This window comes from Macrobrachium nipponense, chromosome 21 (genome assembly GCF_015104395.2).
Source record: "Macrobrachium nipponense isolate FS-2020 chromosome 21, ASM1510439v2, whole genome shotgun sequence".
In the NCBI taxonomy this organism is placed as follows: domain Eukaryota; kingdom Metazoa; phylum Arthropoda; class Malacostraca; order Decapoda; family Palaemonidae; genus Macrobrachium; species Macrobrachium nipponense.
Window position 1 is genome coordinate 1,985,028 of NC_087212.1, and position 12,402 is coordinate 1,997,429.

The 12,402-nt window shown below is 41.1% G+C and overlaps 2 protein-coding genes across 2 annotated transcripts in view; one reads left to right on the forward strand and one right to left on the reverse strand.

Moving 5' to 3' along the window:
- LOC135197692 (ras association domain-containing protein 10-like) overlaps positions 1-12,402 on the forward strand; it is a 708,795-nt gene that overhangs the window by 80,586 nt on the left and 615,807 nt on the right. The gene's annotated exons all lie outside the window — the stretch shown is intronic.
- The window catches only part of LOC135197689 (glutamyl-tRNA(Gln) amidotransferase subunit C, mitochondrial-like), a 62,597-nt gene continuing 54,158 nt past the window's right edge, over positions 3,964-12,402 (reverse strand). The window contains 1 exon segment of the mRNA XM_064224708.1: positions 3,964-5,637. Within this exon segment, the coding sequence (XP_064080778.1) occupies positions 5,466-5,637 (172 nt within the window). The 3' untranslated portion in view covers positions 3,964-5,465.

Below are 12,402 nucleotides of genomic sequence, written 5' to 3' on the forward strand. Positions count from 1 at the left end.
TTTCGTACTGATGACGCATGGAAAGTTTTATCTGGTGGAAAGTCAGACTAATTTAAAAATAATTTTCACTCATTAAGATATTAACTTGGTCCTTCGCGTCAAGGAGGGGGAAGAGCATGAATATGAAAGTCAGTTTAATGTAAGAGAATGACGATGCTTCATTTTTCATTTTAAGGTGAGGAAACATTCAGACATTGGAAGTCGAAAGTCGAATTGTTTGTAATTTAGTCTCGCCTAGTGAAGAATGGGCATTGCATCATATTAAAACGAGTTCTAGCATTGCTCTTTGGAATACAGTCGGTGCTCTTCATTCAGAAAGCAACGCCAAAGAACGGACGACGTCTGTTCGCAAGGAATTCTTGACAGCGAATTCCTCCTGGCCCAAAAATTCCACCGCGCTGCTTTCGGAAAATGCCCCTGGCACGGCGGGTAGACAGACCTGAGAGCTGCCTTGGCTTCGGAGTCAACTCGGCTGATCCTGTGGCACCCTCCGAGAATAGTAACAGCCCCTGGCACATGGCACTCTTGGGCAGAGAGAGAGAGAGAGAGAGAGAGAGAGAGAGAGGAGAGAGAGAGAGAGAGAGAGCAAGGGTAGATGAAAGCTTGAGGAAGATGGGGAGGGGGGGGGGGGAGATAGGGGACGGTCGGATGAAGGAAAGGAGGAGGAGGAGTAGGAGGAGGAGGAGTAGGAGGAGGAGGAGTAGGAGGCGGAGGAGGAGGAGGAGGAGGTGGTTTGTAGAGCAGAACCAGATGAGTAGGGAGGTTGAAAGGGGGGGGATATGGTATGAAAGGGTGGGCGAATGTAAGATGAGCGAAGAATATGTCGGATAAATATGAAACGTGAGTTGATTGAAGGTAAAAAGGAAAAAGAGACCAACAAAACGACTGGAATGCAGATGACAAAAGAAAAGAAAAAGTAACGATGTTACGAAAGGAGAGAGAACATTTTTGGTAGAGGTAAAACACAAGGGAAATCACAATGAAGCATAAGGAGGAGTACAAGTGCGAGGAACCGAAAGTTCGTGATAGATTTGGAGCAGCGGGAAATATGAGAAGTCGTGAACTCAGATGAAAGTTGAGACACACTCTCAGAGAGAGAGAGAGAGAGAGAGAGAGAGAGAGAGAGAGAGAGAGAGAGAGAGAGAGAGAGAGAGAGAGAGAGAGAGCGTTAAAACTTCAAAAGTTAAGAATAGAGACATGATTTTTCTCAAAATATTTGACTCATGGCTTCTTAACGGAATTAGCCGACTTTGCATATAAGATTTTTGTAACATAAGCAGCTCCAAGACCATAAATTTGACTTAGTTCAGAAAGTACGAAGGAATTCGGCGATAAATGACTGCATACTCTTATGTCTTAACCTAAACTTTATTCATTGTTTCTCTAAAATGTATAGGCTTTTCAGTAACTTCAGTATTTTGGTCTGTATATTTTGTGACACTAATGTTTACGTTTGATGGAAACTGCTACAGTGTGAGTCTTACAACACTTCTTCTGGCACAGCTTCAGTGCCAACCGTCTTGGTAATCATTCTGGGTGTTGGGAATGCAGGCGAGGCGATTAGGTGAGGAAAGAATATCCTTAAGACTCGGCATTTTGATAAAGTGGCATTTGTGGCTGGGAAAGTGAAAATAAGGACATCATATTGCCCTCTTCCCAGGCCATGTAATTCTTCTTATGATTTCAGATTAATTTAAGGTTGCAAACAGTATTAATTTCCATGCAACTACTATCATTTGGAAGCATTAGAAAGCTTTATAAAAACTCCATTTTAACTTACACGATTGTTATTAAGTCATTTTGAATTACCAGTGGCTGAAACATAAACAAGAAAATGAACCCGAGCTCTTCTAAAAGTGGTTCGTGCCATCTTAGTTATTTTCAGATAGGGCTCAACATTCAGCAGCTTCTTGGAGTTTCCAAAGCTTTGCATATTCATAAAAGCTATTCACAAAAAAGGTGTTCTTTTTAAAAGATCAAGATCTTAACTTGATATGGGTACTAGGGACTTAAAAATAACAGGAATGCACCATCTTTATATTTTTTTCTCTTAAGAGCAAGTAAGCATGATCTGGCAGATCAAATATCCATCTGTCATATTTTGACATTGCTTTGGGACTTGAGTTTAAGCCAAGACAGGGATTATTCAGGCTACAGTACTTGAAGTTGCATGGGCCATAAAGTACTTGTATAAATGTGGGTCCTTATTTCCTGTTCTGCACTTTTCATGCAGTATAATTTTCCTATTCTGAGTCACTTTTGTGTAACATAATGTACCTTGAACTTTTTATTTCTTGTCAAACAGAGCAGCACTAAAGTATGGCAAAGATAGGCATGCAAGAAACCAAGCTAAGAAAGTTCTAATCAACAGAGGTGTTTACCTTTTATGGGGCATAAAACAATGTGAATATGAGTATACTGGAAGTGGATACGGTCAAGTCAGATTGTTGGGAAATTCCCGAAAGTGATGATTACCAAGCTTGAGTTTCTGCAGATCTGCAATACCCCTTTAAGATGAAGACTGCTGAATGCATCTTCAGAAGTGGTCGTATGGTATACTTGGATGGTGCATGACTTCATTCAGTTAGCTTTTGCTAATTGAATACTCAGTGTTTGATACATGTATGGTACTTCTATAAGCTCTGGGCTGAAGATGGAAGTTATCCCCTATTTCCTTGTTTTCATATTTAATCATTGTATATCTTTAACGTCTTCTTTTAATAGAATACGGCAGCATTTAACATTTTAAAAACAAGTTACAGTTCATATAGTTAAAGGTATTTTTACTTAAACAGTGACCAAAAAAGCATAACTGACTGAAAAAGCATAGAATATTTTAGTTTGTTAAGCCTAATGCTGATCTGCCACATTTCAATACCATATACTGTACATGTTCTTCAGTCCATTGGAAGCCATCTAGTCCCTCATGGTTGAGGTAAACTTACCATCCCAAAGAGGGATTATTGCTATGAGCATTTAGTTTGATAGTGGGCGTCCATCTGCCCAATACAGGCAGTCCCCGGGTTACGACAGGGGTTCCGTTCTTGAAAATCGTCGTAAGCCGGAACATCATGAAAACTCCTAAGAAAACCTTACTTTTAACGCTTTGGGTATAGTATTAAAAACTATGTAAACTGCACTCTTATTGCATTTTGCATCAAAAAAAACTTCAAATATTGATTATTTTGCATTTTTGGTGTCAAATTTCTTCTGCCAGATGAGAGTTGTAGGCGTCGTAACCCTGGAAACAATTTCTGATGAATATAATTGAAAAGCACCTTAACCTAGGAGCGTCGTAAGCCGAACCCGTCGTAACCCGGGGACTGCCTACCTGGATAGGATAATGAAAGGATAACTACGTACATAACCTGGGAGAAGCATCTTTCTCACCATTCATGTTTGATATTTGATCAAGCATTTCCTTTTACAAGTTTTATGAGCAAACTGGACTATGACAATAGCCATACAAAAAAAATCAGGTCGACTTCATTGCTTCCCTTAATACATATATTAGTATACCTGCTCTATAAAAACCTCTGTTGCAGATTCTTATGAATGTCACTGAAGAATTCAAAGGGTAACACTTGTGATGAATGTAGGACAGATGACTGTTAAGACACGTTAGGTTGTTGAGAATGAAAAATAAAAATGGAAAAGGGGAATGTGTGACTACATCACACTCTTGTTCAGAAGTTCTCAAAGTATTCATAGAAGGGAATAGCAATAGAGATGAAGTGAGCAATTTGCAATGATGCTCTGCAATGCATAATCATAGTCTCTTCCTGATCATATCACCTTAAGCATCAGGAGGTATTCATATTCACCTTCACTTTGCAGCTTTTATGTGCACTTTAGCTGTAGAAGTTGGTTTTCCAAGAGTATGTGACAATGTTGTTAGTTATTTCTAGTTTCCAAATCAGCTATTCCAATAGCAAGAATGTAAAGGAGCAATATCAAAGTTAATTTCATTATACCAGCCATATATTTACAAAGATATACAAACATCAGTCATTAGCTGCCATCTTTAAGAATCAAGAGTAAGGTTACACTGCTTAAGTGACCAGTAAGGTTCATACAAAAGAGCATGCAAACAGAGTTTTGCATAAAGAACAGTATAAACATTTTCTTCCAATTAATTCTGGCCTTCCAGTCAGCTCTCACTTGGTCCCTCAAATGGACCCCTTGTCAAGTTTCTGAATGCAAGTTACTATTCTCAGCACAGCAGACCAATAAGATCTCAAGCTATAAAAAACTAAATTACAATTCAACACAGAGTTCAACTGAAATGTATGCAATATTTATTATTTGCAATTAGTGATTTTACAAACAATTTCAAATCAAAATATTCAACATATTATCTTCAAAAAAAACAAAAAAAAAGCCAGCAAGAGTTCTTAACAGTTATGTCCTGTTTGAGTCACAGCAATAACTTCAAGCTTGTTACAAAAAGACTAGAAAATTTCATTATCAAATTCTGTAGCAGTTTCCTTCATGAGGGTAGCCAAAGAAAATATCTGGCAACTGGAGTTAACACATTTTGAGAAGTCACAAACTAAGGCATAGAATGAAAAGCAGGTTAAAGCCAATGCCTATTTGCTTAAAAGTTTTTAGAGGTGTAAGAAATAATAAAATCAAGCTGTTCACAAAATAGGTTGTACCACTTGATATATAAATGGTAGTGCTAGTTCCTTCGTAAAATTATTTTGCTGAAAGATTGTACCAACAATGACATACAACTGAATTATCACTATTGAATGTACATACATACTGTATTCAGCAAAATATTGCTTTCAGTGATTATGGATAATCCCCAACTTACATCCAGGTTACATTTCTGATTAATAATCTTACCATCTTACAGTGAGGTATCTTTAAGATGACTGACATATAAAGCAGGTTACATCCTAACAACTGATCTTACATATGGGTTACATTACCAAATTCTGAATGACTTCCATTATAATTAGTTATAATTTCAGCAATTTACCCTACAACAGGGTTACATTCCCAGCAAATGGTTTTGTTCCAAACTTGGTTACAGTAATTTCCCAATGACTGATCACAAGTCACAGTAGACATAAGACAGGGAACTGTTATATCACTCTTATTTTTTAATTAAGTTTTATATTATTTGCGTACAGCATTTATTTGCCTTGCATTTGCATATTATATATCTTTTTATTGGTTTATTTGTTTGATATATCTTTTGTAAATAAAAAAGAAGTTAATTTTAACCCCTTTTCCTAAATAAATTTCTCGGTAAGTGCTTAGGTTGTAAGAGAGGATATTTGCAGATCAAGTAAGTTTGAAGTCAGAGAAAATCTGTTAAGCAAATTTTGCAATTCAGTACTGTGTATTGCAGTGAACAACGGAATATTTCACACAAGGAGACACAAAAACGTCAATGACACAAATAAATAGATTTTTTCTATATAAAAGCCTATCAAAAACATACAATTCCTGTACTACGTTTTGTCTCCCTCACCCTTTAATTTACTGTAATATTCATCTTCAGGAACGTAGTCAATGTTCCCTGGTGGCACAACAAAGTAATCTTCAAATGTCTCCTTTGCGCAGCCCAATATATCATCGGATATATTTCCTACCAATACTTCATCATCTGCAAGTGCCAGGGACCTGAAAAAAAAAAGTCAAATTTCTTAATGTTTACTTGAATTTTAGGAAGAAAATATTTTTAACATAGTTTGCAAAAGAATTAATATAAATATGATCAAATATAAAAGTAAGAGCAAAAATATTGGTACAGAAAACTGACAATGAAAAGTAAACACTGAATTCATTATGTTTGCATAGATTTTTCAAGAAAATATTTTCACACAAACCACAAAAACATGATTAGTTGATAAAAAATTAGGTGAACATCTTAATACTGTATCTGCCTTAATTTCTCTGATCATTTACTTGGTCAAGGATTAAATACTTTGTATAAAAATACGTATGACTTCTTTTCCCCATAGGGAGGTACCATTTACTATGTGCCTTATGTGGTGCACTTGGATTGTACTAAAGATCCTTTACATAGTTTCTTGGCCTCCAGCTGAGTCACTTTTTACTTTCCATCCATTCCCTTTGGTCTCTTAACTTTATTTCCAATTTGCCCCTCAGTTAAGTGCACATCCTGCATTTGGTCTCTATGAGTTTAAAATGTGATATAAGGACCTTCAACTAATTTATATCAGTTACTTTCTTTTCATATTTGACAGTTGTCTGTCTAAAAGCATTTTTCTTCATAGACACCAAGCATGAGCATTTTATCTGTACTTGAGTACAGAACTGTACTGAAACTGCAGTTACATGTTACAAGAAATACTGTTAAATACCTGAACAACACAATGAAAGAACCCTTTGACAGAAATTGACATTATCTAATCATTTTGTACATTCAACTTCCCTGTCAGATATATACTTAGCTATAGACTCCGTCGTCCCCGACAGAAATTCGAATTTCGCGGCACACGCTACAGGTAGGTCAGGTGATCTACCGCCCTGCCGCTGGGTGGCAGGAATAGGAACTATTCCCGTTTTCTAATCAGATTTTCTCTGTCGCCGGTACTGTCAACATCGTTGTTGGTACCTCCTGACTTGATTTTTGTTTTTCATCGCCATCGATCTTCTGGGCTGTCTTTTTTGGTGAAGTATTGGATCTTTGGTTTGGCATACGCTTTTGTGAACTTTTTATCAAAATTTTCAAAGAAGTGAATTATGACTTTAGCGTGAGAATACCGAATGCTTCGGTAGACCATCTCACCTTTCGCTAGTGTAGGGAATATTAATATTCATTCACTAATACGTGTAAGAATTGTGTGAAATTGAGTGAGGAAGAATGAAAGCTCTAACTTCCTACTTAAGGAAGTTAGAAAAACATAGGGCTACAAAAGCTTCCTCGAGAAGCTTTAGTAAGTCTCGTACTAACGAGCCAATTAGTGTATTAGCACCTATTATACAAGTAGTTGTTGAATCCTCACATACTGTATTTTCACCTTCTACCTTCACGGAAACTGCCATTCATCTGTGGAAATTGCAGCTTTGAACACTCATAAGGATAGAGCTCAAAATGTGAACTCTTAAAGGTAAGCACAGTGCAATGGACAGTGATTTTAGTGTTCCCAGTGCAGTGGAGGGTGCGTCTGATCGACTCTATCTCGCTCCCAGGCCTGGACCTCTTCCAAGCTCCCAGGCTCAGAGGAGAAGGAATGTCGAAAGCCTTACGGAGGTTATGGAGAATCCCCACCGATCAGGCGTCCCCTCGGCAGTGGCGTCCCAGACTGCCAAGGATCGCCATTGCAAAGGCATCCTTAAAAAGTGCGTCTCTTCGTCCGATTCTTCATCTTACAGCAAGACAAAGAAGTGGACATGTTTGGAGTTCGGACGATCTATCGCGTCCTCTCGAAAGAAGTAGGAAAACTCCCACTTTGAAAGGAAGAGAGCTAAGAGCGCCAGCCAGGCGAGAAGCGCCAGCAAGATGAGAAGCGCCAGCCAGGCGCGAGGTGCCAGGCAGGCTCGTATCCCCAAGCAAGCGCAAGTCTCCTGACAGATTCAAGTATACATCTAGGCGCTCGACGCCAGCCAGGCGCGAGGCGCCAACCTGGCACGAGGCGCCAGGATCTCTCGCATCGCCTTATGAGAGAGAGGTCAGCCGCGAGGCTCCTCTTATTAGTTTTTCGCAGGATCAGCCTTCTCCTGGCAAAGGCGCAAGATGTCGCACAGGCGGCCGTCGCCTTTGTCAGGATGGTTCTGATGCTGAGAGAAGCCCTTCTCCAATATACAGAGGACTGCTATAACAGGCAGTTCCTCTCAGCGTGGACTCTCTCCTTCAGTTCATACTCTTCCCTCATCATGACGAGGCAAGAACTACGGGAGATTTCTGAATGAGAATCTCATCTATTCGGCATTCGGGACTGCGCTGCCGAAGGCGAACATTAAGGTCCTTCCTTCCGTAAGCCCAATCTCTGAACAGGAATCCTGCCCCTTCCTCGATTTCGGTGGAAATCGGGAAGACTTTAGCGAATTCCTGGATTAACTTTCTCTCATGTAAGTGCGTTTTTTCTTCTTTAGTGAGATATTAAACGTATTGTCAATACATTTTATCGCGTAAGTGCATAAGCTCTCTTGGACAAGATTCGGAAGAGCTCTCATTCATTGGTTAGAGGCTATTCCAGGTAATAGACTTGTAGACTACGTCCTTGAAGTCTTATGTCCAATAGAATAGGAAGCTTGAGATGTCCTCTTCGGTCCTCGGTTCTCACTTGGGATCTCCTTCGGCTAATACTAATTCGTTCTATTGATGAAAAGAACGAAGATAGTAGATTTCCATTCTCTCTCTTCCTCGTCGAGGAAAGAATGTAGTAGAGAATTAGATGTACAAGTGACTACGTATAATACTCTAAGTATTCACCCTTGCGTTATTTTACTACTGTATGGTTCAAGTCATATACGCATACCGTAGTTACCTCTACGGATAGCAACTGAAATCCCTGTATCCTTCCAGGAGTTTCCGATGTAAGGACAACGCTTAAAGTTATTGTTACAACAACACCAACTCAGCTTCTGTATTTAGCGAAGTCTGTTTCGCTTAAATATGCATTATTGAGAGTTTCCTTAGGCTCGATAATAATTTTAACCTGTTCCCTCGTAGAACGGAGTAACTGGCAACTCAGGAAGAATAGTGTGAGACGGAAGACATAGCTGTCACTGTAGACCAACGCAGAACCAGCTGAGTCTCTGCCATGCGCGGTCGGGTACATCTCTCTCTCCTGCGGGATTGACTGACTAACCGTATCTCTACCCTACAATCACGAACTTGAGCTTTGGGTTGAGGGGAATTATAGTAAGCATGAATGAACATTGTCTTCGTTTTGCTCAGAAATTTTCAACAGAGATACCTCTTACACTTTTTCGGTGCAGTTTACCGCACTGTAACTGAATTCTGTACGAGTCTACCGCGGCATAGCACTATTATATATTGCTCTCATGCTTATGCAAAACACAGCCTTATTAGGAGAAGGGAGCATGCTCAGTGAGGGAATGGATGAGTCTTCTGGAGACCATCTCCTCGAGGGAGAAGTTTGTTTCCCTAAATGGACTGCAATTCAGACTTCTATAGTTTTTTCCTACCGGAAAACTGAAATAAATAGGAGTTCTAGAAATATTTCTGATTTCTCAATAGGTCAAAGATCACCTCTGGTGATAGCGAATTGGTGCCAAGCATCTTAACAGACTTACAAATGTCCTGGAAATTAGTCTAAAGAATTGGAAACTTACGGTTGGCTCTCCAGTTCCTCGATAGAACGAGTTTTTGGCCAAGGATTCCAATAACCTCGCTGATAGCAGGCTCAGTAGCGTCATTGTCCGTTCTTGATTTCGTTCCCCGTCCAACTGGACGGCGGTTCGATCCCATGGGGGGGACGAAGTTAATAGATTAACTCGAACAATTCCACAGCTCTCTCATATCTCAAGTAGTATCGAGATTCGCTCTCTTCGTCCTTTTTTCTCGTTAACGAGAGAGAGCCTGGTTTGAACACAGGCACGAAACGTAACGATCCTCAAGAGGTTCGTTGCTAGATGCTGCACGTCCGTGGGGATCTTCTCGATCGACGGCAGCAACCACTGACGTCTGAGTAATCTTCGCTTAGAGGTTTGTCGAGAGTTGTGGAAACTTTGAGGACGTCCTTTCATAAATCTCTTCGCAATGTTGAAGAAGAAGAGGCGTCCTCTAGACTGCTCCCTTATTCTCGTTCCAAGAACGGTAGCAATAGACGCCATCCTTTAGGATGGAAGGGGGATAGATGTTAGTCTTTTTTCCTCTATTCTAATTCTTAGGAGATTTATTAAAATAATTGCTGGCGTTAGAGGGAGCGAGGAGGACACTGTTCGCTCCATTTTGGCCTTCGAGCGGCTGGATTCACAGAGGTCCATCATTCCTTCAGCACTTTCTAAAGAGCCCTTCCCGAGAGAGTATATCTTTTCTAACAGCCTCACTTTGAGAGGCACCTCAAAAACCTCTCCACTCTGAGTCTGATTACATGCAGACTGTCGAGAAGTTGACCGAAAGGAGAGAATTTTTTCAAGGCTAATGGCAATTGTCATATCCAAGGAAAAGAAGTGCTACCTTTTCTTGCAGGGTACAATGAAGAAACTGTCCTCTTCCATACCTCTGTGACCTACATTGCTGTTTTCTTCCCTTTCTCAGAGAAGAATCACGTTTGGCTATATCTACTATCAAAAGATACAGTAGCATGTTCTCAGCTGTCTTTACAAGGGGCCTAAAGATAGTAGAGGATAAAGACCTTGATGATCTTATAAGATCCCTCTAAACAACCAAGAGTAGGACATCACGTACTCCAAGTTGGAATCTCGACGTGGTCCTCAGATCCCTTTTCCGACAAGTTTGAACCTCCTCATCAAGTTTCTTTTAGAATCTTACAAGGAAATGCATTTTTTCTCTTGGCCCTCGCAACTACCAAGAGGACAAGTGAACTTCATGCATTGGAATCTTGCATCGGATTCGAAGGAGAATAGGTAATTGTTCTTTCCAGCCATTAATTCTGGCAAAGAACTAAAATCCTTCTAACCCTGGCTCAGAGCTTTGTAGTCAAGGGACTTTCCCATTTAGTAAGGAAAGAGATACAAAGGTCTTTTTGCCCAGTCAGGGCACTTAAGTTTTCCTTCAGAAGAAGAAACGGCTTAAGGGTTGCCTGCAGAGTTTTTGGTGTGCGGTGAGGGACCCGAAGCGCTTCCCAGAAGGTGCTCATAGGGATATGAAGAGAGCCAAGAAAGCCCTGGTTTCGCCGGCTTTCGGCTGGGAGTCATCTTCGACTTCCAGATCTCCTTCCCCTCCTTCGGACAAGGACAGGGAAGATTCTGCTACGAAAATACCCCTTAACATACAGGAGTAAATCTCGTCAGCGACGGAAGTACTCACGAAGGATCCTCCTTGGAGGAATACTCCTCTCTCTCGTTCCATCAAGAGATCCTCTCGTCTACTGGACGTTCCATGCTCCAAGTGCCTCTTTTCTACTCCTCGGAAAGCAAGAGGCTCGAGTTTTTTAGTGAACGAGCCTTCTTCCTCCTCCGATCGAAAAGCGCCAGCGATATACGAGGTCCGTTTCCTGGCAGAAGGCTCCATCTAGGCAAGAGTCTTCGGACAACCTCCAGTCGACTGTCAGACGTCTGTCGCCAGTGGAAAGAGGACCCTCGGCCAGGCGCCAGACACGCTCCTGGCACGAGCCGCTTCTCAGCCGCTCGACGCCAGCTAACCGCGAGTCTCCTGCCAGGCGCGAGGAGCCAAGCAAGCGCATGAAGCCAGCCAGGCACGAAGCGCCAGCCAGGCGCGTGGCGCCAGCCAAGCGCAAGGCTCCAACCAGACGAGACCCATATCAAAGAACGCCCTGGCCTTCTTTGTGAAAAGGGTAATCTCCAAAGTACACGATATACCTTGATGATTCCTTCAAACAGCTGAGAGTTAAAGAGCATGAAGTGCGAGCCGTTGCGAATGCTCTTTCTTTCCATAAGAATATGTCAATAAAGGACATTTTAGCTGTCACATACTGGAGACGCAACTCTGTGTTGACTTCCCATTACCCGAAGGATGTTAAAAAATAACCAACGAGAGATCCTTCTCTCTTGGTTTTTACGTGTCTGCGGATACGTTGCTGGGATAGGGAGCCGATACTGATCCTTAACTAGTGAGTTAAATTTTATTTAACGTCGAGTTTTTAGGGTTGTTTGAAAGGAGTTTGGGGATAACTCTTTTCAATCTCAGTATTAACCCTCGTGTTAGGATCAGGTGATCGGGATCGGTGTCGTGCTCCCTGATTATGCCATTAGGCAAGATGTTTTGTCATGTAAGTGGAATAGCACCCATTGACAAAAAATCCTCAGGCTCTGTCGAGTAAGCGGATAAGACCCCATTGACAGACCCACAAGAACTCTTAGCAGGAGGTCACTACCTCGCTGAGGCTCTTGAGGCGAAGCAGACTCCTAGGCAGTAGCCATGAAGTCTTCCGCCTAAACAAGTAGGAACCAAGGTTTTATTATTACCTACAACGTATGTTGTTTACCTGTCTATTCAGTAAATAGCTGTCTCTTACCCACCACCAATGGTGCCAATCAGCTAAGTATATATCTGACAGGGAAGTTGAATGTACAAAAATGATATTGTTATGATACAATAAAGTTTTGTACATACTTACCTGGCAGATATATACGATTAATGGCCCACCCAGCCTCCCCTCAGGAGACAGGTGGAAGAGAAAATCTGATTAGAAAACGGGAATGGTTCCTATTCCTGCCACCCAGCGGCAGGGCGGTAGATCACCTGACCTACCTGTAGCGTGTGCCGCGAAATTCGAATTTCTGTTGGGGACGACGGAGTCTATAGCT